Source organism: Myiozetetes cayanensis, unplaced genomic scaffold (genome assembly GCF_022539395.1).
Source record: "Myiozetetes cayanensis isolate MyiCay16 unplaced genomic scaffold, myiCay2020 scf10, whole genome shotgun sequence".
In the NCBI taxonomy this organism is placed as follows: domain Eukaryota; kingdom Metazoa; phylum Chordata; class Aves; order Passeriformes; family Tyrannidae; genus Myiozetetes; species Myiozetetes cayanensis.
In genome coordinates, this window is record NW_026086605.1 from 10,389,408 (window position 1) to 10,414,838 (window position 25,431).

At 41.3% G+C, this 25,431-nt stretch overlaps 1 protein-coding gene across 4 annotated transcripts in view; it reads right to left on the bottom strand.

Moving 5' to 3' along the window:
- Positions 1 to 25,431, bottom strand: part of ADD3 (adducin 3) — a 98,182-nt gene that overhangs the window by 20,213 nt on the left and 52,538 nt on the right. For 3 of the 4 annotated variants that reach the window (XM_050305476.1, XM_050305479.1, XM_050305478.1), the window contains one exon: positions 7,053 to 7,276. In XM_050305476.1, the coding sequence (XP_050161433.1) occupies positions 7,053 to 7,247 (195 nt within the window). In that variant the 5' untranslated portion in view covers positions 7,248 to 7,276. Of the gene's footprint in view, positions 1 to 7,052; positions 7,277 to 11,766; positions 12,034 to 25,431 lie in introns of those variants that run through there. The other variant, XM_050305477.1, reaches the window with a different exon arrangement.

Genomic DNA, 25,431 nt, shown 5'->3' on the forward strand with positions numbered 1-25,431 from the left:
CATTCTACAGGAAAGTAGCTTAAAAAAGATCCGTGAGGCCCCTACATTTCATAGAAGAGCTTAAAAGCTGCAGAACGATATAAGAAACCCCTTCACCCATTTTCACTTTTGCCCATTTTAGTCAGAGTTTATATATCTTAGAGCCATTTTTAAAAAAGTGAACAGCTCCACTTATCTATGCTACATACAAATGCGCCCACACAGAGTCTCTAAGCTAAATCTCAACCATTGAAGAAAAGTTTCAAAACTTAACTGGTATTTTGTTCTCGAGAGCGAAGAGACGTTAATTTTAACTCCTGTGCTGTAAACACAGCTGCCTGTGGAGAGGAAGACCTTCACCCAAACAGCCGATACAGCTCATAACAGGCTGCTTCAAGACTGGAGTTTAGATACAAACAGCCAGTGCCCTAAGTGGAAAAGGGTGGAGTTGGCCACAAAAAAACCGCCAGTGAGTTAAGGCTGGCGGGGAGAAGATAAGAGTCACAAAAAGCGTTTGTTAATGCCACGGAAAAGAAAAAGGGGGAGGGGGCTTCTCTGTTAAGACAGGAAGAAATAGCCTCAGTAATAACTACTGGGAATTAGCTAAAGTTGTAATAATCTGTTCACCTGCAGTGAAGCACGAGGGTACCTGGGCTGGATTTAGTGACTCAACCAACAGCAAGGCTGTCCCCAAACAGAGCTCAGCCTGTGCCAGTTTTTCCGGCTCTTCTAACCTGGTACACACTGACTTTCCTCTGTGAGCTGAAGCAGCGTGTTTACTCCTGAGATAAGCAGCCTAGAGATACCCTATGATTACAGCAAAACCCAAAGCACTGAGCTCCTTTGCAAAGCCCACCTCCAGCACACCCAGCTGCCGACGTCCCAGCTCGAGCCGTCCCCGCGCTCACACAGCTGCTGCTGTGAGTGGGGGTCTGGGTCCCTCCCTCGTGTCTTCTCATGGACTAAAGCCACACCACTCATCTTGCTGGATGGAATATAACCACTGAAATTTAAAATGCTGGAAGACATGAAATTTCAGCTCCTCAGGGGTCTCATGTTTCTGAGCATAATTAAGTGGTGTTTTCAGTAAGTGCAGGAGTAGGGAGCACATGTGGTGTCAATGCACCAGGAGGAATGGCAGGCAGAGCTCTTGCAGGGCACTTTGGATGACGTCCTCCTGCAGCCAGGGAGGAAACTCATCAATCAGAACCTTCCAGGATTTCCTAGGCACTGTTCAAAGTGTGTACTAAACCAAAGGATTATTTAACAGCCCAAAATAATAATAAAAGGACTTAAAAATTAATTGAGCTTAGAAAATACGTTAATTGATATTCTTTACTTGTACTGCAGTGGAAATCCCTCTTCCTGCCCTCATCAGACCAAGCTGATGCCTTAATTGGACAGAATCTACAAGACTAGCAAATGAAAGAAAAAGAATGGATTTTGTTACAGTGGCTTTTATATATCCTTATTACTTACCTAGGAAAATAATTCAGATCACAGTGCTATTTACAAATAATAACTTCAACTACACAGAGGATCATAGAAGAGTCAGCACCCAAAGGAAGATAGATCTGATATTTTTTAATGATTTCAATAATCTAAAGAATGTGGCACCAGAAGTACAATGACTCTGTAGACATCCCCCAAGATGACAAGAACCCAAACCCAAGCAATTAACAACCAGCAGGAACAGAGAGGCATGGATGTAAGGGAAAAAAGTATCATTTTGGATACTGTTGGCATTTGTATCAAATGGAAACCACAGTTCAAACTAAATGGAAAGCAGCAACATGGAAATAAGAGAGGAGTGAAAGGTACCCCATTTTTAAGGTAAGGAAGCAGGGAAATACAATAGCACTTGTGCAGGACATGAGTGTGATTTTTGACCATGAACCATCGCAGCTACAGAAATGGAAGTTAGGCAGTGGAATTTCTTGGGTCCTCACAGACATCTAGTGGATGGCCCTGGTTTAAGACAACATCACCCTGAGCACAAATTCCCTCTCACTTAAATTGCTGTCACAGCTCAGAGAGGATCTTTAAGGGACATTTTTTAGTATGCCTTAAATGCTGAGCTGAGCTCCTGTCTCCCAGTGAACAAAACACTGCACAGGTTGTATGACAAAAGCATGCAATTAAATAAGCTATTGAAACGAGAGGAGAGTCGTGACTCCCCAGCAGGAAATCGGGAAGATGTCAGAGAAGACAAAAGCCAGAGGAAGGAGCTGCAAGGCAAGAGGGCTGCCCAGTGAGGAGGCCCCCAGGTGAAGTACAAGCTTGTAAGCCCTTTGTGGCCAAAGAGTGGGGCTTCTGAAGGATCTGAAGGGCTTTTGAACTTGTGAGAAAAGAGCAGTAGAAGCCAAAACATATGAGGAACTGAAAGGACTTTGATATTTTTAAGAAAATAAACTGTCCCAAAAGGGAGTGGTATTACAAAAATACTGGATGTTCACTTGATACAAATAAAGTAAGCTAAACAACTGCAAAAGCTGGGGAAAAAATAAATCAAACCATCCTTCATCTCTGTCCTGATAGTTTGAAAATAACATAGCCAGAAAAAAAAAATTCAAGTGTGGGTGGGATTGCTTGTTTTTGAGGAGAAAAATCTGCCTGCATGCTGCATGCTAAGGCAGACCTCTGAATAGATGAGTTGCTAAGCTGGATAGTTATCTCCCCACTTTTTTGGGCAAGACCGGCTAGTGTGGGAGGCAGGGGGGTGTCTGTGCATGTGCAAGGCAGGAAGGAAGAGAGGCACAGGAGAGAAGGACATTTTTAACCTCAGCATAAACCCCCCCCCTTATTTTGCAATCCTGGTGGATAGACCTGATCCAGGCCCTTCATGTGATGGCAGCATCAAGCCAGAATCACTCTGAACAGCCTGCAGAGCCGTGGTGGGTTGGTAGACACTCACTGTATCCCACATGGAATTAAAGCAGAGCGTGATGAGATCCTGCCAACACACTGCTCAACTTCAGAAAAAAACCCACCATCCAAGCTCCAAATAGCTGTGCAAAAATAGCAAGTGCACATTCAGTGGGTCTCAACAAGCCACTCAACATTTTCATTTTGGTGAATTCAAAACAAACTGGGCATTTAAATTCCAATCACCAGGCATTTTTATGTTTACATAAAACAGCTGTTCAACTCACAACTTCATACACAAATTTTACTACTCCAACTTCTTATGTCAGTAAAATAACGAAGTATATCTCATAAAACAGTTTATGTATAAGAATGCATCCTCTCTCACTTCCACCCTGACCTGTAGCTTTCTTTCAAATACAGCAATATAAAGGGGATGTATGGTACTCCTCAGTGCAGTTTAAGCCATGATCCTAATTTCCTGTCAGGTTACACACACTGTCCTGTTAGCTAAAGCCTGTAGTTGGGTTTCCTGCTGGTGAGATAGCTGTTTCACAGGGTCTCACTGCACTGGAAGCAGCGTGGCACTGCCGCCTGCCTGCAGAAACACACACCACCTTCCCTGGCTCTGGGAGGGCTGTGGAGATTTTCTCCCTTCTCTATGTTCATTCAGCTCCTCAACGCTGAACAGACTGTTCAGTCTTCACACACACCATGACTGCACAACCACTGCCTTTCCTTTTTTTTTTTTCTAAAGTCTTTGTCTTTTAAGAGTTTCTGGTTGCTATGGTGAGGGCACCAGAGAAATGCTAGAAGGAAATGAAGGCCAGAAGGACTTGCATACCATAACTGAAATAAGGGTTCTGATGGTGCAGCAAATACATGTTGACTCTTTGAAAGACATAGTTAATCTGTATAACAAGCAACATATGACTGTTTAGCATACAGACAAAACTGTTTTTAATTGTGGAGTTAAGCTGGAAAATATTTTAAAAATACCCAAAACAACCAACCCATCTTTTCAAATTTTGGATATATTATAGAGCAAGTACTTTGGACCCAATAAGCAATAAAATTAGTCCACTGCAGAAATGCAGCACCTTTCCTTTAGAAATAACAACACGCTACCTAAACCTCCTCAAACTGAAGACATCACCAAAATAAACCTAAATGGCTTTATCCCAAAGACTGGCCAGCAGTATCTCTGGATGCTTTCAGGCTGCTCAGACCCAGCTGACATTAATTTCTTTCCACCTTTCTAACAGACACAGAACAGCAAACATGTGGTGCTATCAGATTCTCTGGGCTGTCAGATGTCCATGGGCTACACGCAGCATTAGGCAAAACACGTCTGAGAACTCACTGATAATGTCAGGACATTCTCTGTGGGCAACGGTCATAAAACTCCTATGATTTGTTTAAGGCTTATTATGAACAGACTCTAAGACATTAGCAAACATCAGAGGTAATGGAAATAGCTTTTCAGTAGCTTTTAAATTATTTAATTTAGGAAAGGGAAACTGTACATCAGAGAGGAGTAGTCAGCTTGCACACTAGTATGTGACCAAACGGCACATCAGAGAGATGCAGCAGTTTGATGTCTGAAGATGTCTGGTTAGGGCTGTAGCCCTTACAATAACATGCACTGAACAAAATATACCGTGGTTCCTGAAATATATTCTCTAATTTATTTTCTTGCTACAGGATTTAGATTTTCCTACTTGAAAGGAAGAAAAAAGCTTGTTAGTAAAACCAGATTAAATCAGTACCTAAACTTCCTGCTATATGACAGTGATTAACCCTTTATGTTTGCACCTTTGCTCAGAGAAAGTGCATGTTCAAAGCTCACCTCAAGTCCATACATGCTTGTGTATTTTTAAGACAGTTAACCATCTTTGCTACATACACCTCATATTTACTAATACTTGCCAGAAGATGAGTCAGTGACTATTTCTCTGATCTGAATCCATATGTCAAGACTTGGTGAAGATAAGAACACATATATCTAAGACTGGGTGAAGATTCACCAGCAAGCAAGCTCTTCTTTAAAATGTGCCTGACAAACTCTCTTCCTCTTCAAATGATACCCTCCTTGTCAACTGGAATAATCCAGAAAAGCAACAAAGTTCTACGAAAATGTCTAATGCGATGTAATTCTGCAGCTATAGAACAAAAACACTATTCAGAACACTCATCAATCAATCCTGAACCTGTGTTACACAGACTGATAACGGGAAAAATACTTTCTGGACATTTTGTGATGAATTTTAAATTCAGGAGATCAAGGTCATTGTTTTCAGTCCTGAGTCTCAAGAACAGGACGGCCCACGGCAGCGGGAACCTGGAAGAAACACTGCCCCTTCCATCCCTAAATCAGAAAATCAGTTGTGAAATGTGCTTGATGGACATTTGGTCACAGATACTGTAGAAAAATGCCTTTATTTCCTCACACATGAAATCACAGCAGGGTTCATCTAAATTTTCTATATCAAGGGAGAAAGATACTTGAAGGAAGATACTTGAGGGGAAATTGCAGCTCAGACAACTCCTCTTCATGCCTGATCACACACTCAGCTCCCACGTTCCTGTTTTTCCCTGAGCCAAGCAGGCAGCAGGCCCCTGGCTTATTTGGACAACTGCTCCCTTACACAACAAAAACTTGCAACTTATTGGCAGCTCCAAGCAGACACTTTCCAAAAAGTGCTGGGCTCAGCTTCTTTTGCAGCAGGACACCACCAGCAGCACAGCAGCTCTTTGTCCCTTGACCTTCTATTAAAACAGTTACCTAAACTCAGGGGTTGCCCCCCTTGATACCCCTTCCTAAAATCTGCACACTGACACTGCATCTATTGAAAAAAAACACCACAGAGGCTGCAGCAAAGGAACATTAATTACATCTGGCAGACTTGGCAAAAGGTACCCCAAAATGTTAATGAAATGGTTACGCTCATCAGATTCAATACTGCCATCAAAAGGACCAAAAAACAACACACATACAAACCCAAACAAGATCTCTCTAACTTATTTTTACCTCTTAGGCTAAAGATTTAGTCTTTGCTGTGGGTCCCGGCTATTCATGATGTGAATATTTTAATAGGAAGGGGGAGACTCTGATCACATTTTACAACTGAGTGTTTAACATAAAATTATCATGATTTAAGCATTATGCAATACCTCCTTAGAATATTTTCTTTATAAAAGAGCCTTGCACCAATTGACTTGAAAAATAATAAATTCCTTAGTCAACAGGTTCACATTATACTCAAAGCAACACACAGATCCAAGAGACACTCCAGGACAACACTTTAGCAAACAATCCTGTTATTCATGGATGACTATAACAGAGTGATTACTAACAGCTGCTTGCAATCTTATTACATATGGAAAAGCTTCAAAAAAAGTTACAGAAGCAGCACCCCACCTTACAGAGGAACTGAAGGGAGAAGGATCTGTAAAGCTACTTAACCCCTTCTCAGTCCCTATTATTCTCATTACTCAACACCCCCACAGGCTCACCCTCACACAGGCCTTGCTCGCCACCTATGGCTTCAAAATACTTGAGGCAACAGTATTACTTTCCAGTGTGTTCATCAAGTTAAGCCCAAAGAATACAGGCATTAAAATATAAATTAAAACTACTACGAGTGTGGCTCAATAGATGTAATAGAATTGTATGTAGCCTACACTAGTACTGAACTCACACAACCAGTAGATGAGCGCTAATATGGCCGAGTACAGGTAGGATTACCCCCAAGGACATAAAAAGAACATATAGTCTAGCTTTTAAATAAACTTAACCCAATTACAGATGTTAATTAAAGCATTCTTGATGCAAAGGTTAGGTTAATATTCAAACCCAGAATGCAGAACACCAAGTAATGACCTAATTTGTTTCTATTTGACCGGTGACTCCTTCACTCTCTTCCCTGCCCCTAAGTTCTAATTAAGTACCCTGCAACCAGCCACATCTTTTTGTAATACTGTAATGAAGCATAAGAATATAAAAGCACCCGGAGAAAAAACAACACAATAAAGGCTGCTTGTTCACAGACAAAACACTATGCAAACAAAATGCTGGATAATCTCTTTAGTGACTCTTCTTAGGCGATGGTCCAGAGATATTCTATCTAGCCGTGACACAGATTTCTTTTTCTAAGTCTCCAAAAATAACACCCTTTCCTTTTTTATTCCCCCTTAATGGCACTCACAGGGCTCTGCAGTATCTGAGTGACCCTCTTCCTTTGCTCCATCATGTTGAAGTCCTGTCTCAGGTCAGGGGACATGTTTCTCTCCCGGAGATACTCTGGGTCATTCTCGTTGATGCGATCAAAGTACCGCTCTTTGTGAGGCATCGTGGCCGAGGGAGGAGTAGTGACCACCACCTGACTGGCATCAGTACTCATGCTTCAGCAGTGCAGAGGGCAGGCTTCACCTGAAACACATGAAAAAGAGGCAAGAACAGTTAACAATTCAAAGGAGAAAACTGCATGCAACTTCCAAGTCTGGACACAACTAATGCTCTTTTTCGCGTCCGCAGAACACCATCTGAAATGAAAGGAGAACAAGCGAACAGCAGTCAGAATAATCAGAAAGCTAAAGAAAAATTCTAGAAAAGTGTTTAAAAGTCATTAATAAGTTCTCTGATAATGCATAACCATCTCTATTCAAGTTAAAATGAAACCCCAACAGCACACAATTAAGAATGAAATTTGAAATGACCATTATATATTTTATGACAAACTTTCCTGTATCATTTTAGACTGCACTTATCACCCCACAAGGTTTTTATATAGCTCTCCTTCCTGAGCTGTTCAAGCAAACACACCCAGAAGACAAGGCCTCTGTTTAATATCTGCTCAGAGCTCATCTCCCAACTTGAAGACATTCCTCAATTACAGCATTTCCAAAGCATCTCATAATCGCAGCTTCAATACAAGGCATCAGGCTGCTCAAAGACCACCAGGAAATTTCTGCAAGAGCTCCAGCTGGTGTCTGTACTTTCAGGAGACACTCGGAGACAACTGCAGAGAAGGTCGTACCTTGGGTTACACAGCACTGAGGCTACAACCACAGCAAATAGCTGAGTTTTAGCTTTTCTCCTTTTGTGAGCAACTGTATGCCAAGATTCTCACTGAAGCTCATTACCTTAAGAAAAAAAAAAACCCACCCCAAAAACTTTCATGTCTTGGTAGAAGGCTCAAAATCTTATTAAAAACCTGATAAGCATTTTTAAACACAAACAGAACTGGATCAAAAGCAAAGGAGAAGACACCTGTATTTTCATACAAAGATTAAGACTCAGAAGCACACTCAGGAACACCATTCCTCAAAGGGCTACTGAAGAAGGATGCTTTCTCAGGTCTAAGGAACAAAGAGAAGCAAGATTTGAAGGACGAGATAGTGCATTATGAAAACGCACATTTTAACATGCAAATATCTACATTCAATAATATATGTAACACAAAAATATCTGCAGGCAAATATATTTGGTATGCAGATAATTCACATCTTCAGAGGAAAAAAGCCAAAGTGTCACACAGTGTGGTTTGACATCATGGTGTCAGTGGTTTAAAGTGTCCTTGCTCTGTGCCACAGTTCCTCCACCCATCCCTCGTTCAGGTCACTGCAAACACTGTTTGGGGTGTTCTGCGAACAGTGGAGCATCTGAACTGCATCAACTATAACCTCATGTATTTTCCAGATGAAACACTGGGAAGCCCTGTCAAAACCAGCTGCAGCAGCCCAAGCCCTCCTCCTGCCTGCAGCAAGTCCTGTCGGTCCCTGTGCTGCACCCTCTGCCGCGCAGCCACACCGGGAACGAGGCTGGCAGGAGGATGCAAATTGGTTTTCAGCCAGTTTCCCACACTGATTCCCAAACAGCTTCGCTGACACAATGCAAGGGAGAGTGCAAGGATGAAATCCTGGGGCACTGCAGCCCTGTGACCAAGTATGAAACCCCAGACAGAAAGCAAGACAGATACCACCTACGGAGCTGGGAAAGCATCAGCAGCTAAGAGCCAAGAAAACCACATCTACAATTTTCTTGTAAATTTGGAACTGAGATGAAATACAACAGTTTCTACAGGTTGTAATTGGTTTTGTTCTTTCTACCCTCTTTTTTTGTTTTGTTTTTGAGAGAGAGAGACACACACACACACATGATCTGGGATGCAATGTTATCCAGCTGCACACACATAGCTCCCTAGAGGTAACTGGCATGCTGGATGAACATACCATGTTCTGGGATGTATAATTCACATTCTGGAGGCAAGCTCCATGAACTCTGATGGCTTCATTCCAGGGACTGTGGAAACACATCGGTGAGTTTTTCATTTGCTGCTCGGGTGCAACGCGAGTTCACTCAGCATTTGCTGACTGACTGCTGGGAAGCCTGGTATGTGTGATCAGTTTGGGGATGCTGGGGAGAAAACAAGGGGCTTGCTTCAAGGAAGTGAGGCTTTGGGAAAAATCTAGTAGAAGTATAAAAGGAGCTTAAGTTTTTCTAAAGAATTAACTATTGTCTTCCCCAAGTGGGAGCACTGAAGCAGAAGGATAAGCCTCCTGGGTTAGTGCCTGGGAATATGATCACTGCTCAGCTTAAAGAGGATACCTTATAAATTTAACCATGTATTAGGTCTCCACTGCTCTAATCTGATTGTACCTCCCCCTTTCTTTCCCCACCCAAATTGATGAGGTTTAAGATGAGAAAGAAAAAAAAGCATCAGGAGAAAACACATGACCTTGAGCTCTCTCGCCAAATGCCACAAGGTATGAAGAATTGGAGACCAGACCTGTCAGTCTACCCTGTTCTCCATTTGTGTTGGGCTATGAACCTCCACCTGAGCCAGAACAGACACTTTCCAGCGCCTGCAGATAACTGAAAGCAGTCTAGAAAAGCAGATAGCAAGAATCTCGCTTGAACCGGTGACTAGCTGTGACTCTTGCTCTTTTCTTCCTTCTCAGGAGTTGTCTTACATGATTGGTTTTTTTCCCTAAAATGCTCCTGAGTCCCCTCACCCCCAAGTAGCAGACTTGCTCAGCTGCTGATACACTCAGTTGACTGGATCAACTACACGCATGTCTGAACTTCAAAACAAGTTTATTGTAATTATTATAGGTTTACAGGACATAATTAGTTCAAGTCCGTTACTTTACAATTCATTCTTACAATGACAGAAAAGCCCATTCATCTGTAAAAATGGCACAAATGTGGCTAGCAAAACCTAAAATCCACAAAAGAGATTTTTCTAATTGCTTTGGACTTTATTTTTTTCCTCTTTCCTTTCAGCCTGGTTTGTTACCTCTAGCCATTAAGACTATAACATTAAAGCCCTTGTACCACAAAACCCCCTCCATTACTGAACATAATATGGGTATTGGGTCCAGTTGTTCTTATTGGGTCTGGTTCAATGCCTGCTCTGTTGGACCCAGGCTGACTCTCATATAACCCCTACTGTATCCAGGAAAATTTTCAAACAAATCAGCCATTCTTTTATTATTTATTTGCATCATCCATTGATTTCTTTTTAAGAAAGAGGACATTTGTTAAAAATGTGATTGGCTTTTGGGGATCAAAAAATCAGTACCTCCCCTTCTCAGCACAGAACTGGCAATGACATAAAAGTAAGTATTTACAGAAAACCCAGATTCCAAAATCTATGAATGGTGATAGAGCATCCTCTCCCCCTCCTCCTTTTTTTTTTTTTTCTTTTTTTTTTTTTTTTCCAAGATACTTTTGCCTAGAGGAAAAAATCAGCTTTGCTGCAAGGCTACTTTTGGCTTCCACCCCTTCCAATGATGTGTTTATGAATTACAGAAAGTGAGGTCCCACCTTCCTGAGCAGTACTAGCTAATGTTTCTTCTGCATGCTCCAGAGTGGTTCCAGAGACTGGGACACAAGTAGGAATGAGAGACCCTATAGCAACATGACACTTGATCTTTACTGGTCAGAAAGGACAAACATACACAGAGAAATCAAACAAACTAGGATCTGACTCTATCCTGGTGAGAGACATCACTCTCGCTCAGCTGAAACACACATTTTAGCCCACATTTTGGCCTAACATGCACATGCTGACATGCTAAAAAGAGATTCAAAGCATCTGGAAGAGCAATTTCCCCACCCATGGTTCAACTGCTCCAACAGGGGCAAGAGAAACCAAGAAGGGTAAGTCAGCAGGGATAAAGTTTTGTTACACAGAATCCTCATCTCTGCTGAAAATACTTTTAGGGATCTGTGAAAGGAAGAGACTCACAAGCTCTTGCTACAAAGTAACTTGTTAATCTAACCCTGCTTTCCCCTTCTAGTTCTGCCCTCCCAGTTCAGGCTGAACTCAATTCTGATACAAAAGAAAACAGGTCGTGTCCTCCCGTGCTTTGATGCCTTTTATAGCTCATGGGTTTGGCCTCCATATCCTGTTCTGTATTTTATACTCGTAACTGGGCTAGAGAGAAAGTAGAACATTCACTCCCCCACCCCATCAGGAAGCTGTGTATCTCTCTACTTAGGAGTAAACTCTATTTAACAAAAAGCTTCCAATTTATTCCAGGAACTTGGAACTGTTGATTTCAAGTTGCAACATTACATCCTGAGCATCCCTATCTGACTATTTGTAAAGTCTAAGTAACGTTCTGTGCTGCTTTTGTTGCAAATAACTATTTTGAATGTCAAGTCACAAAAAAAAAAAAGCTCAAAGATAATAATGAGGTCAGAGAAACAAGGAGCACTAAAGAAAAAAAGTGCAAGAGACGAAATTCAAGGAAAATTTATCTTGCCAAAGAACTCCCCAGAAAGCACTGACTTGATATATTTATATCTTTCATAATGTACTGAATGTATATAAAAATAAATACCACCACAAGACAGAGTAACAGAAAAGGGACCAAATCATTACATCACCTAGCAACGGAACATTAACCTACCTTTTATGCTGATTTTTTATGGCTGGTTTCAGACATCTCCATTTTCTCTATGCAGTACAATCCATCTTATTGAGAGTTCCCAGCCCTGCAAACCTGCAGTGTGTGTGCTGCATCGTTAACCGGAGCAGCTGATCTCAGGTCTGAGCACTCGAGTGAGACTACGCTGCATGTGAGCAGCTCCTTCTTAAGGAGCACGTTGTGCCATCCTGCTCTCGCTATTTCTCCTCTGCTTGTTTTTAAGGAACAGTCTGCTCTTTCTTCCCCCCACCCTCCAGTATCTTGTCTGCCAGGAGACTTGTTGGAAGCCAACGGGGTGTCTCTTGATCTCAGCTCCAGCCTCCCTATGAAACAGGCAGGTTCCAGTCTGAATCAAAGACTTGGCTTTACAGAACACCTCCAGCTGCGTAAGGAAGCTGGCAGAAACACACACACTTAAGGAATATGAAGGAATGCTTATCGGGGACAGGGAAATATGCAGGAGAATGGACTGAGAAAAACATCACCACTGCTATTTTCTTGCATTAGAAAGTCAACTGTTCATCCTCCCTCCCATAAATTTTAGTAATGGCATAGAATTGAACATCTTTCAGGGCAAAAAACATAATTAATTTTTTAAGTCACCTGATCAGTACATCAAATACCATAAATATCTGACATGGAGCTGACAGATTTTTTTTTTTTTTAATTCTTTTTCTTTTATTTATGTTATAATGGGTTTGGGTTTCATTTATATATCTGTGGTAGTTTTAATCTAGGCCTTCCTCTGTGACCAGTTTGTAACCAAGGAAGTGGCCATGTTCCCTGTATTCCATATGATTTTTACATAAACCAGGGTATAAATAAGAAGGGAGGAGAGGCACTCGCTCTCTAGATTAAAACTACCACAAGGTCTTACTTTACACACTGTTCAGACATTAGCATTTTCTAAATGCAATTTGTGGAATTGAAAATAAATAGATAGGTAGCATTTGTTCAAAATTATATTAACTGATCTTACTATTACACAGTGAATCTGTATGCTGGCACTAAAGCCAAACTACACCCTTGAATTGATGCGATATAGTATTTGCATTAAAAACATAAAGTAGTAACACCTTCTTCCAACCTTCCCAGCCATTCAATCTTTCTCCCTTTATGACATCATCATATTCATGCCAGCAAGTTCTTCCAAGGTCAGATGGTGGAATGGGTAGGAAAAACTACTCTATGGCTGAGTTTCAGAGGGTTTTTGCCTTTGTTGTTGTTTGTTTGTTTTTCTTGTTTGTTTGGTTTGGTCTGGTTTTTTTAAAAATTTTTTTAAAGTGGATTTATTTTTCAGCTGTATCAGCTCCCCTGCCAGTTAACTGCATATCTACACAAATGTTTGTTCTGAAACAAAGATAATGATGATACAGAGGTGTCTAATACCACTTCTTCCAGTAGCAATGCAGCCATAAACAATTTGTCATACTACAGCCCAAGCTGGTTACTAATCAAATATTCCAATCCAGTGCTGCATATTTAATTTGAGCCCTTATGCTTTTAAACAGAGCAGGATAATAATTTTATTCATCTCTTTTCAGACACCACATTAGAGAGACTATATGGTGGCAAGATACATTTTTCCTAAGAAATAAGAACTTGAGCATATTTGAACACAGTTTTTGTGTTGCTGTGTTAAGTCTAAGGCATTATTTTTGCCCAATTCTGTAGTGCCATGTTAAAGTCAACGTGAATATTCAAGCTGTGTGACCCATGCTTTACTCGGTATAAACTGGAACCGAGCCAGATACTCTCTATTGTCAAGAAGTGAGAACTAAGTGAGTTGCTGAAAACCATCCAGAATATGAGGGCTACACCTCTACCTTTAACTGAAGATGTGACATTTCTTCCCCATTACAGTCTCCTCATAATGCACCCAGACTGTAGCAGGTGCAGTCTGCACCTCTACATTTGCAGGCCAGCCTGCCAACATTTTTCAGCACAAGCAGTGGGGGAATAAACCTCCCAAGCCTAGAATGATGGTTTGATGTATCCAATATGCTCTACCACATGGCCTTAAATGCTATTTGCATGTGTTGAGTCTCATAAATGAACTTGCCTGCTTAACCCTGTAGCCCCAAACCACTTCATTCATTCACATTTTAGTATTCCTTCATTGCTGCGTGAGCTTTTCACGATGGAGAGAAGCCTTGATGAGTGAGTTACACAGTTACCCTTTTCTAAGAGACAGTGTGATAAAAGACAAAACTGTTCTCAAAAGCACAGCCTCTAGAATCCAGATCCAAGGTCCACCCTGCCTACTATGGAACATCTTGTGCCAAGGGAAGGCTGTTTCCATCGCTGTGTGACACTTGAGCAGTCAGCAGCGTAAGGGCTTCCTTGCTGCACTCCATAAAATGCTTCCTTCTTGTTAAGGTTGTGCGGGCAGCAAGAACATTTTGAGATTATGCTGTTCTGTACACAGAACATTAAAGTCAGAACAAACCCCATCACACAAGCAAACTGGTTACTGAGAAGTATCAGAGGAGGAATCTGGACTTTGTTGGTGAAATGATTCACACAGGTGACTCCTGTATCACAGCAGGAAGGGGTGGATGAACTATGAGAAAGCACTGAAATGTCAGTGGTAAAGGGGGATTCGTGTCACGTGCTGATTATTCACTATAAATCCTCTGTACTTCTGGACACAGTTTGCCACACCAGTCCTCTATAACTGTATGATAGAAGCAAGTGAACTAATAATCTGCAACTTTGAAGAGACACAATAGATTGTGTCACTAAAACCTTGCTTTAAGAGAAGGATGTTAGTCACCCAGAAATATCACATTGGTTTGTTTTGTCCCTTTGCCTAAACTTGTTCCTTGAAAAGAAATTTTTTCTCTTTGATGGTTTTATTTCCTCCTTTTAATTTTTTATTTGTTATTTTTAATAACTACCTGGTTCACTGAAATCTACCAGAAACAGTTTGAAAGCTGATTTATATTTTGCTCACATGCAAATTTTGTTTACTCATGTAAGTGTTTGCCTTTATTTTGAAACAACATTAAGCTGCACTTTGGAGTGCTGATATTTATTTGTCACCTCTGCTTGGGTATACAGGGTGACTGGTCCTATGAAACAGTGTGGATTATTTCTAAGGCAATAAAAAAAAAATCATCTCCTTCAATTGAATAAAACCAACAGAACAGTTAATACATTAAATTATTAAACTGTAAAATAGTTTCTATACTAGACTTGAAAAGCATGTCAGTCCTACCTCACACCCACTTTTCCTCTGTTTTTCTCTCATCTTCGATGTTATACTGAAGTTCATGAAAAAGCACAGTAAAAATTAGTTCTATGATGAGAATGTAAATTTCTCCTGGTTTAAGCTATTTTCATACAGGGCATTAAATTCAAATTTCATGCACAGGATATGAGATCACTCAAAAATATCTGAACACTGAGCTTAAATAATCTCCTTCTATCCAAAGGCAAGACTGCTGTTTGGGAATCATGTCCTCACTGTAACAGAAAGCTAAGGACATGTACTAGAGCTGCCAGGGAAAAGAAAACCTCCCCTATGACATATGCAAAAAGCTGCTCTCACACACTGAATGACAACAATGGAAATTAAGTTACTTCCCCTCCTCTTAACATTTTTCATTTCACTACGATTTTGCTCCAGGGTAAAAATTCATCTGCCATTCACAGAAAACCCTCTCCCCTCTCCAGTGCTCCAGAGGATTTGGTAAGGACCAGAGCAGCACGAACTGCTGCAGATTTTCAAGCTGCAGGTGTTCTGAAGCTGTTCTGAATGCAGAAGACCTGTGGCAGAGGACCACAGGAAGGCCCAGGCCCTCCCAAGCTGCTCCCATCAGCACAGCCCATTTCAGCCCTGACCCATAGGGCAGCACTGGTGGACTCTCCCAGACTGGCAGTGCATTTTGGCTCTTGCTGACCCTGCTTTGTACCCTTCTTTTACAGAGAACACCATCTACCCACTCACGTCAAACCCATTTGAATGCCTGGATACAAAAATAACAAATATTATTAGCAAATATTGACACACTTCAAAGAACTGGGAATTAATGTCCTGTATTTACCCGTTCCCGACAGCAACTAGGGCAGAGCTAGTATCAATAAGGGATACAAGCAAACTGTACTTACAGAACAGAAATAAGATTGTTTATTTGTGTTTGACCTTTTCTTAAGTCATGGAACCCCTCAAAATAAAGTCAGGGAGCTTTAACCCCTAATGTGTATTTCAATTTTAATAAAAACCAGAAATTAGGACATAAGACACATATATCAGTTTTCATGAGGAATAACTGCTTCTTCCTTTTGGTTTTAAGAATTCTGATGAAATGCAAATGTTGCAGCACCAAAATAAGCTTTGACTTTTGGTTCTCACGACCCTGTGCCTATTCATGCCCCAAGAGGACCCAGAAGATTACAAATGAGAGGGGAATAAAAAGGGAGGACAGTATTTTGAATTCATCTATATTCAGAGATACCTGGAACCCTGACAATGAAAAAGCATGGCAGTGTTTTCCAAAATATTGCAACTTTAAGACAATAAAAAGAGCTTTTTTATTTTTAAAGACTCATCTCTGCTTATCCACGTAATCACTCATGCTTAAGTCACCTAAAAATATTTCACGAGTCAGTAGACAACAGAGAGCTGAATTAAAAGATTACGTTCTGGTGGCACTTATCCGTATTAAGCTGTGAAAGTACGTAAACACAAAACCCGCACACAGACAATGGCTGAAAAATCTCCCTGAACCTTTCAAAAAGATGAAACCTGGGTCCCTCCGTAGTATCAACTAAGAACTTCTCTGTGAGAAAAAACACGCAGCTGGAAAAGCTGACTGCAGTCAAAACCTTTCGTGTTTTGCAACACTGTTTCTTTTGCAAAGCCTCCAGCTTCCTCTGGTGACTCTTTTCTTGGGGTGTCCCTGAACTGCACAGATGAGGGGGAGACAATTACACTTTTCATGCAGATCTACACAGTCATGGGGTAGAAGAAGCAAGCTTTTTATGTAAATATTTTTTTTAAACCCCACTGACTCATACCAACCTGGAGAGCACTATCTGGAGTAATAGGGGTTACTCTCGGCAATCTTCAAGAGCCCTCCTCGGTCACTGGTACAAGGTGTGACCTTAGAGAGCCGGGAAAACTTATCGATGCCAAGGCACATGAAAAGCCTTCGTGATTTATGGCAGTTTGATTATCCTGAGAAATGTCATGGCCAAAGCAGCTGCCTCCTGGGTTTTGCTGGAGGGTCAGAGGCTGCGACGGTGGGCAAACCAGATGATCGACACGGGGCAACTGCTGGACTGTACAGACATTTACACGAACAACCCATCTCGTGAATGGCAGCACGCAGCCAAACCTTTTTATAGCCCAAACCCTTGCAGGTCCTCTCTCTTCACACCAAATCCTGACCTTTACCAGCACCGACAGCTCCGTGTAGACCCCATTTAAGACCACCACCATGCACTGACCATACAGACTTGCAGCTCAACGCCCTCTGTAACTCATAAGTGAGGAATGGGAAACCTGGCCAACAGCTAATCTCAGTAGGATATTTGTAACTGGGAGCTTGGGGAAAAGATGAAATTGTGCCAGGTCTTCGATCATAAAGTCTTCAGGACAAATTGTATCTTTATTTATATTATCACCACACCCTGCACAATTCCCCCTAGTTCATCTTGGGACCTCTGAATCATGCTGACATAAATTTTAAATAAAGAGCAATAACACAAGTCACATTAATACACCAATATCAGCTTGACCACATCAAAATAAATTGGCTAGCTTCTCAAAAAGGGAATTTTAACATTTTACTGACTTATATGTCATTCTCACATTAAACAGAAAACAACAGCATTTAAAAAAAGCTGATTTATGATAGTTATAGTCAAAAACTCTGAATATTTTAGATAACACAATCACATATATTGATTTCAAATATGAACAAGAGGCTTAGTGGAAATGTTATAGCTGTCCTAAGGTTTTTAACTGGAATTTAAAAATAGTAATTTTAGGGATTGATGCCAGCCAAGTCCAGGCCTGACTGTGCAGGAGGCACATTGCCACTGATTTGCCATGAGAAGTATGGGAAAAACCCTAGGCAACTCGAAAAAAAAGCTACACCTTTACTTTAGTTAATGCTCCAAAAAGCAAGCTCAGATTGAGGTGCAGATGGAAAGCTCTGTTGATAGGATTTTAACAGCTTCCATCAGCCATGGGATGGTATAAGGGACAAAAAACTGTAAACCACTATTCCCAAATTATTTTGAGAAGTGTCTTCTGTCACCCCATTCAAGACTCCAAAGGATCTTGCTTTTTTTCCCCCATTATCAGACTTAATTTTGCCTCAATATATGGAAAAATTTTCCTCCTCCTTGGTCCATTTACAAACAGGAATGTTCATGAATGCTAAAACATAACACAAAAAAAGTCAACAAGCATGCAGAATTTGATTTAGGTTATGGGGGCATCCCTAATACCTACAAAATTATTGTCTCCAGAGGACTTAAGTTAAACACACCTTATGCTTCAGTTTTTCGTGTTTTCCTGGCTGACTCAAGGCGATCCTGCCCCTCCCAACTCATGTTTCAGCTCCCCACCTCTCAAAACACTGTTCCCCCCTAGCTGTGCTAGCACACCTCTCCAGGAAGCTTGAGTCTACACTGGTTACACAAAGGGATCAGGGTTAAAAATAAGCTGGGCAAGAAGGGCAGGGGAAAGTGTGGAGCAGAGAAGAGCCACAAGGGCCTGGCTGCCCTCACCGAAAGTTCAAAAGGCAGCTACTTTATCAGCTGTGTTCAAAGCATGTTGCTTTAATTACCCTTCCCAGGGAAATCCCTGGGATTTATGGTGGTGCAGAAATACTTTTTCTGTGTATAGTCACATGGCTAATATTGTCATCATCTTGCTGGAAAATAATAATAAAAAAACCCCAAACAACTAATTACCTAACTAGTAAATACAAAAAACTTCATTTGCTTTCAATGCTTAACCTATATAATTATGTACATCAATCTCAGCTGACTTGGCCTGAATTTGACCTGCTTCTTGTCTCTGCCACCTTTTGCTCGTGGTACTAGAAAAATAAATTGAATTTCAAGAGCCAAAGGTCTTCTACACCTTCAGGAATGGAAAGCTACTCCACTGAATTTCAAGCAAGCCTGTCTGAAGGCAGAGGGTTATTTTGGACTTAACCACAGCACTGAACAGAGAAGCAGAGAGCAGTGCCCAGAGCAGTAGCCAGCACATCCCTGAACGAGTGCTGAAGATTTACTAACAAAAGCTTTGGTAAGACGCACATCGTGGGGTATGGTGAGTCAGCATCAGGCACAGTAGTAAGAGTAGTATTTTAAAAGTGAAAAGCAGAATATAGAAATATTTCATAATTAGGGTACTATTATTTTCCAGTGCAAGCAAGCAATTATCTACTGTTATCCCATAATTCTCCTTCTCCGTCGTTACTCATAAGCACTGGAAACTTGGATAAAATAAAAGACACTCCGCAGCAAACAACTCTGGTATCACCAGACCATGGATGAATCCCGGCATGCTTTGCAAAATCATGGGGACTTGCAAACATCTGTGATGGTTGTTTCTAGAGTGTAAAACCAGCTGAGATTGAACACCTGTCCTAGGGATTCACCCTCTCTTTTGTCCTAAGCAGTTCATGAAGTGTATTTTCACATCTAAGAAGAACAGAACTTCCTGGCAGCCAAGGCAGCACAGACACCATCCACCAGAGACTGTTTCAGAAGACACTTTATACGACTGCACTGGCACACAAATGAAGAAAAGCTTGTTCATGGTTTCCCCTCAAACCATGGACTTGAACAAGCTGCAGCACCAGTGGCTCAGAATCCCAGTTGTAAAGACCTCAGTTATAATTTTGAAGGCACATACAGCCTTTGATCAGGCACACATGCAGCAGGAAGGATTCCTCCTTAAGTCCTTTCCCAAACAATTCTTCCAGTTTTGACTTCTACTGTTTTTCGTTTGTAATTCCAAGAACATTCTGAAGCCAACAGATATATTACATGGATCTGTCTCCTAGATAAAACTAAAAACATGCGAGTTGTTTTATTTGAATCTCCAAAGCTCATTTGTAAACCTGGTCTGAAAATGCTATTTGTTTGTTTGCATTTCAACTTATTTATATTTATATCGAATGCAAATATCAGACATGTTACCCATGGCCTGGAGTTCAGAGCCTGAGCCCAGAGAGATGTGGGGGCAAATTTTTCTCTCAACTATAACATTATGATTTAAAGGCAACAAATTTAAAAATCCATTAACAACTGTAAAAATTACATTGCTTTCTGAGCTATGGTGATGTGTATTTTCAAATATTTGAATACCTCACAGAAACCATCCTGGGTAAGCAGAATTTCAGTTCATATCATAATTACTGATGATACAAAAAATGTTTGAGACCAGGCAGATCACATCTGTTTGAGGAGTGAAGGTAAGTAACATCTTTTCTAGGTCTTTCAGTTATTTTTTTCACTTATGTATTGGGTATTTTGTGGGTTTTTTTAAACATCTGTAAAAACCTAACATTGTTCAAAGCATTAAAGATCTCCACATTAATGCAAGAACATGCCAAAAAATAGCACTAAACTTGATTAATAAAGTGCTGAATAATAGGTGATTAGATGCTTGCCAAAGGCTCATTCATGACAGCTCTCACAGTTGTGCTGGAATGTTGTGGAGGACAACACCAACCCAGGGCAGCCGGAGCTCTGGATTAACCACAGTGGGGATGCGGAGGAACCACATCCTTTTTTTTGGAACTCACTTCTTAATCCAGAGAGGAAAAAAAGGAATCTGCAGGACTAATGTGGTCTCAGGAGTCTGATCTCAAAGGTTTCTGGAAGTGTTGGAGTGGGTGCTGCTTTTAGAGTTGGGTAGTACTTAGAATTTTTTTTTTTTTCCCCTTCAAGATGCATTGTTCTAACTTGCTAATTTATGGCATTATTTTGGGCAGGGAGATAGCTGGATTTCAATTTTTTTCAATCTCAGTTATTGAGTGATGCTTCCAGAGTGCACTGAAACAAGCATGTCAGATGCCATTTGTGGGTTGCTATGGGTTTTTCATTTTGTTCTTTTTAATTGCCTGGCAAATTGCTAAGGAATTTTGATTTCAGCCTGCCTCATCAGCATTGTGTTCTCTCTCTGTGACAAATTTTCAAAACTGATCAGAGTTTCGACTGCAAAGCAGTCAGGATGAAGTGATGAAAAGCATACAAAGTTTTGTGCTATATGAACAGACTTGAGACTTCTGGCTTCAAATTCAGAAAACTGGAATTAGTAATGAAAAACACTCCTACCTGGCAAACAACCCCCATTCCTCACAGAGTGCGATTATACAATTACGCTCTATGAAACTTGAAGAAAGGTTTTCATTACATCTATCCTGTGCTCATTTTCATGCCATATCCAATGTGTTGTTTGCAATCATGTGATATTGGGCTAGAAGACTCGTGTTTTCTACAAGACTAACACGGAGGGTTTATTTTTTTTTAAGTTATTTTTAACTGTCACATTCCTGAGGCACTGGATAGAAAGCTTTTAGTAATTACACATCTGATATCTAAATAACAAAACATGAGAAATAAGTAAACAAACAAATCCATCCCTTCCTGGTCCCTCCTGGCGTGGTGCAGCAGGTCACGGTCATGCCTAGCTGTCCAAAAGTAAGTCAGCAGCTATGCTGAGCTAACAGCACATTCCACCTTTTCATTCTGTATTAGAAACTATTGCCCACAACAGTAAGTGCTCCAAGTTGGCTGTTTCATCCTTGTGTGGGATATCCACAATAAGTAATTACTAAGTGCTGCTTTGTAGAGTCGTGACAGCACTTTCACAAGTTCGGAAACACAATTAATGCTGAGATTACTTGTCTATATTAGATGGGAATATCTTACACACCTAAGAGGTTTTTGCACTTTTTGCAGCAAAGCATGTTTTATTCTTTAAAACTGAGAATTTAAATTGTCTTAAATCTGCAAACTTGATCACAAGTGCAATTGACTTTGTACACTTAGCCTGGACCTGTTCTTTTGTCACTGCCCTATGATCAGATACAATGAGCAACTTGTACCTCTGCTGAACCTCAGCATCGAAATCCTACACCTTTGTCTTCTAACCAGACATCAACTTTTGTAAAGCACAAATGAATTATGTTTTTACCTTTGTACCAAGTTTGGCTCAAAGTTACCAACAGGTTCAAAAGTTAAGTGGCAGAAATGAACATATGCATAGTGTGATCAGGTAAGATCTCATTTTCATAGAGCAGCAGGTGAACAACAAGCAGGTACCTGGACCTCTCTCTGACCTGCAGCATGAGCCCAGACATGAGTTCAGCCATTTGAAATAACCTCCCATGATAATTAAGCTGAACTTGTGAACATGCTCAGTTCTGCAAACGTGGACACTAAAATGGAAGCTCAGATAATGCTACAGAAGAGTCAATACTTCTCTTTCTTCTTAATAAGTAGCATTTGTGCCCATGGTGGGAGTACTTCCTGAAACATGAACAAAGCAACAGGTATGTCTGGAAATTGAAATTTAAAAACAGCATGAACTCTCAAAGCATTCTAAAGGCTTTAAAAGCAGTGTGAAAAGTAGTGTCTACAAACAGTATAGGTTCATATTTCTGAGAGGAGACAAGCATTCAAAATTTCCTAAGTGCCAGAGAGCAATGCCTTGAGTTAGTTCTACCTGACAATAAAAGCACTCGACAGAACTGAGAATTGTACTAGTAGGGGCAGAATAGGTTGATTTTGTGCCCTGTTCTTCCATTTCCACTTGCGTCATAATCACTAACAGAAAGATAAATCAATTCAAATAATGATATTCAAGTGATCCTATGTAAAAAAAATTAAAATTAAAAACTCATTTTCACTGTTATTCTTGCAGCTCATCTGGTCTCCTCAGTACAGCCATGACAAAAGCTTAGACAAGGGAGGGTGGGGGGGGAAAGGAGGAGGAAAAAGAAAACCAAACCAAAAATCTGAACAAATTGTTTCATAGGCTCAAAGTATCAGTTAAGAAATATAGCTGCTCTGAAACACTTAAAGAGAACACAAAAGGGCCTCTACAATAGTATAACCTTTGGCTCTGTCTGCTAGCATCACAGTTTACACGGTTTCCATGGAAACCCTCTGCAAACATATGAATGTGCTTGTTGCATTAGATGTCGAACAGAAAATCCTTTGTGGCAACTCTGGAGGGCCATGGCCAGTGCCAACCTCCCAGTGGAATAATGCCCTTCACTATGCCTTGCCCAGCAGGCTCATGACACACTCGCTCACATGGCACAGCTGCTGCCATCGCTTGTTTTTCCTCAACTGATATAGAAAAAAAAATAAATAAAAAAAAAAAGGTGCACATCATAACTTTGAAATATTTCTTCCCTCATGGGTAGCCCATTTTATTTCTTCCCTCATGGATAGCCCTTTCTGCCCCCATCAGACTGCTGGCAAAGTCTCTGGTTCTGGACTGTCAGATGCAACCCAGGAACTGCACAGTGAGGACTGACTGGGAGGCTTCCAGCAGGCTTCCAGTCAGGACATTGGGGAATACATTTGCATATTGAGTAGATAACTACCCAGGAAGGGGATGCCACAATTCTTATTATGTGTTTAGAGAAAAACAGATTTAAAAAATGTACATACATTTGCATACTCAGCATACGACAGGTACACCAGTCCAGAAGATAAGGGAAGTTTCATCACCTTATTAATTCTCATCATAGAAAGACCAGCAATAACTCACTCGATGGGCTACTCCTTCAGCAAGGGAGGCAGGAAAATTCTACCCAAGACAGATTGATATATCATCAGGAAGGTTGGTTTCTTTTTTTGTTGTTAAGGGTATGTGTGCAAGTTGAGGGACTAAGCAAATGGTTTCTGCTTTACAAAACAGGAGCTACTGGCAAACATCTGAGTGTTGTGTCCCTTCTGAACTTCCCCAAAATGCATGTCCACTCTGAAGCTCTACATGTTTTACCAGCACTGAAACATGAGTGCTTCTAATTAAAACGTATCTTTAAGACTAATGGCCCACAGCTGGAACATACCTTGTTCATAGATTAAAACATTTCCCTGCACCCTTATTCCTCTGAAAAAACAAATTCTTAGTACAGCACGTTAGATATTAGAAAAAGGTTCTTCACCCAGATGGTGGTTGGACACCAGAACAGCTTCCCCAGGGAAGTGGTCACAGGACCAAGCCTGAATGAGTTCAAGAAGTGTTTGGAAAACACAACATGGTGAGATTCTTGCGGTGTCCTTCAGAGGGCTAAGAGTTGGACTCAATGATACTTGTGGGTCCCTTCCAAGTCAGAACATTCTGTGATTCTGTCACTCTAATTTCTGAGGTATCAATGGCACAATTTATCTAATTACTTACAGATGCACACGGTCTCAGGAAAGATGACATCTCCAAAGGCTACAATCAAGACCAAATCAGGTCTGTGGACTGTGCATGGATGTGACAGCATGCTTGTGCCATTCTACGTAGAACTGGGGAGGCCAGCACCTTTGTGCTTGTGACTGGACACTTGACCTGCAATTCAGCCATTTCCAGCCCCTTGGAGTCACAGCGACAAAAACCAGCAATGTAACAGTTTTGCCATAAAAGCTGAAGAATGAAGGACAACAGAATTTGTACCAGAAATAAAAACCAAACCAAAGGCTTTCAGCTCTGCCAGCTCTCTGTTTCTATGTTTACTTCTCTCCCTTTCCCAGGGGCAGCCCTGAGGGGAAGCCCTGTGCTCTCTCTCATGGCCACCCTCACCTCACACCCACCCATCAGCCTGGGCCCCCACACACTGGCTGCCAAATTAACTCTGAGGGCAGCCAATCTCTCCTCGTTTAGCCTCGCCTGCCCAACACAGTAACACGGGGGTCACTCAAAGCCTGCGTTGTTCCAGCGCTCTAATAACCCATTGTTCTGCCGTTGCCTCGGCGAGATAAAACGAGAGGCAGCGTTTTCGAGGACAAGCAAATTCCCACCGTCAGCCAAGGGCTCGGCCTCACGTCAGGGCCAGCCCATCCTGCGACTCGGTGGAGAGACAGTGGGTTTGTTTTTGTTAGCAGGCGGTTTTTGCAGGAGCATCTGCTCAGGGAAGCAGTGGTGTGGCTCTCGCTATCATTGCCCACAGGCCCTTCCCGCGGATCTGTGCAAACCCACGTTTGCTCCCTCTGCACGTGGCTATCACTACAGAGATACTACACTGACACTCTCAAGCCTAAAATCTGGCTGCTACCTGATGGACTTGATGATCTGCTCCCTGCCTTAAACTGTAGAAGGACTGAAAACCTAATGGTTGCTACTGAGCTGAAGTAAATGTCCAAGGAGAAGGGAGCCACAGCGTAGGCTCAGGGCAGAGAGACCACACCATGACAGTGGGGCTGAAGCACCTCCAGCATCACACCCACCAGGTTACAGATACTAATGTTTAAGTACTGGGATGGGAAAAAGGGCACAACAGGCAGAAGTTAATCCAACAACACAGGAAATTATAAGATTGAGAAGTCACTTATTTTATATTTTCACCACATCTTCTTGTCCAGTAATGAAGTTCACTGAACATCATTAACGTCCCGCTAATGAGACATCCAACTGCCCAGAACACAGCAATAACGAACGTGAGCTCTGTT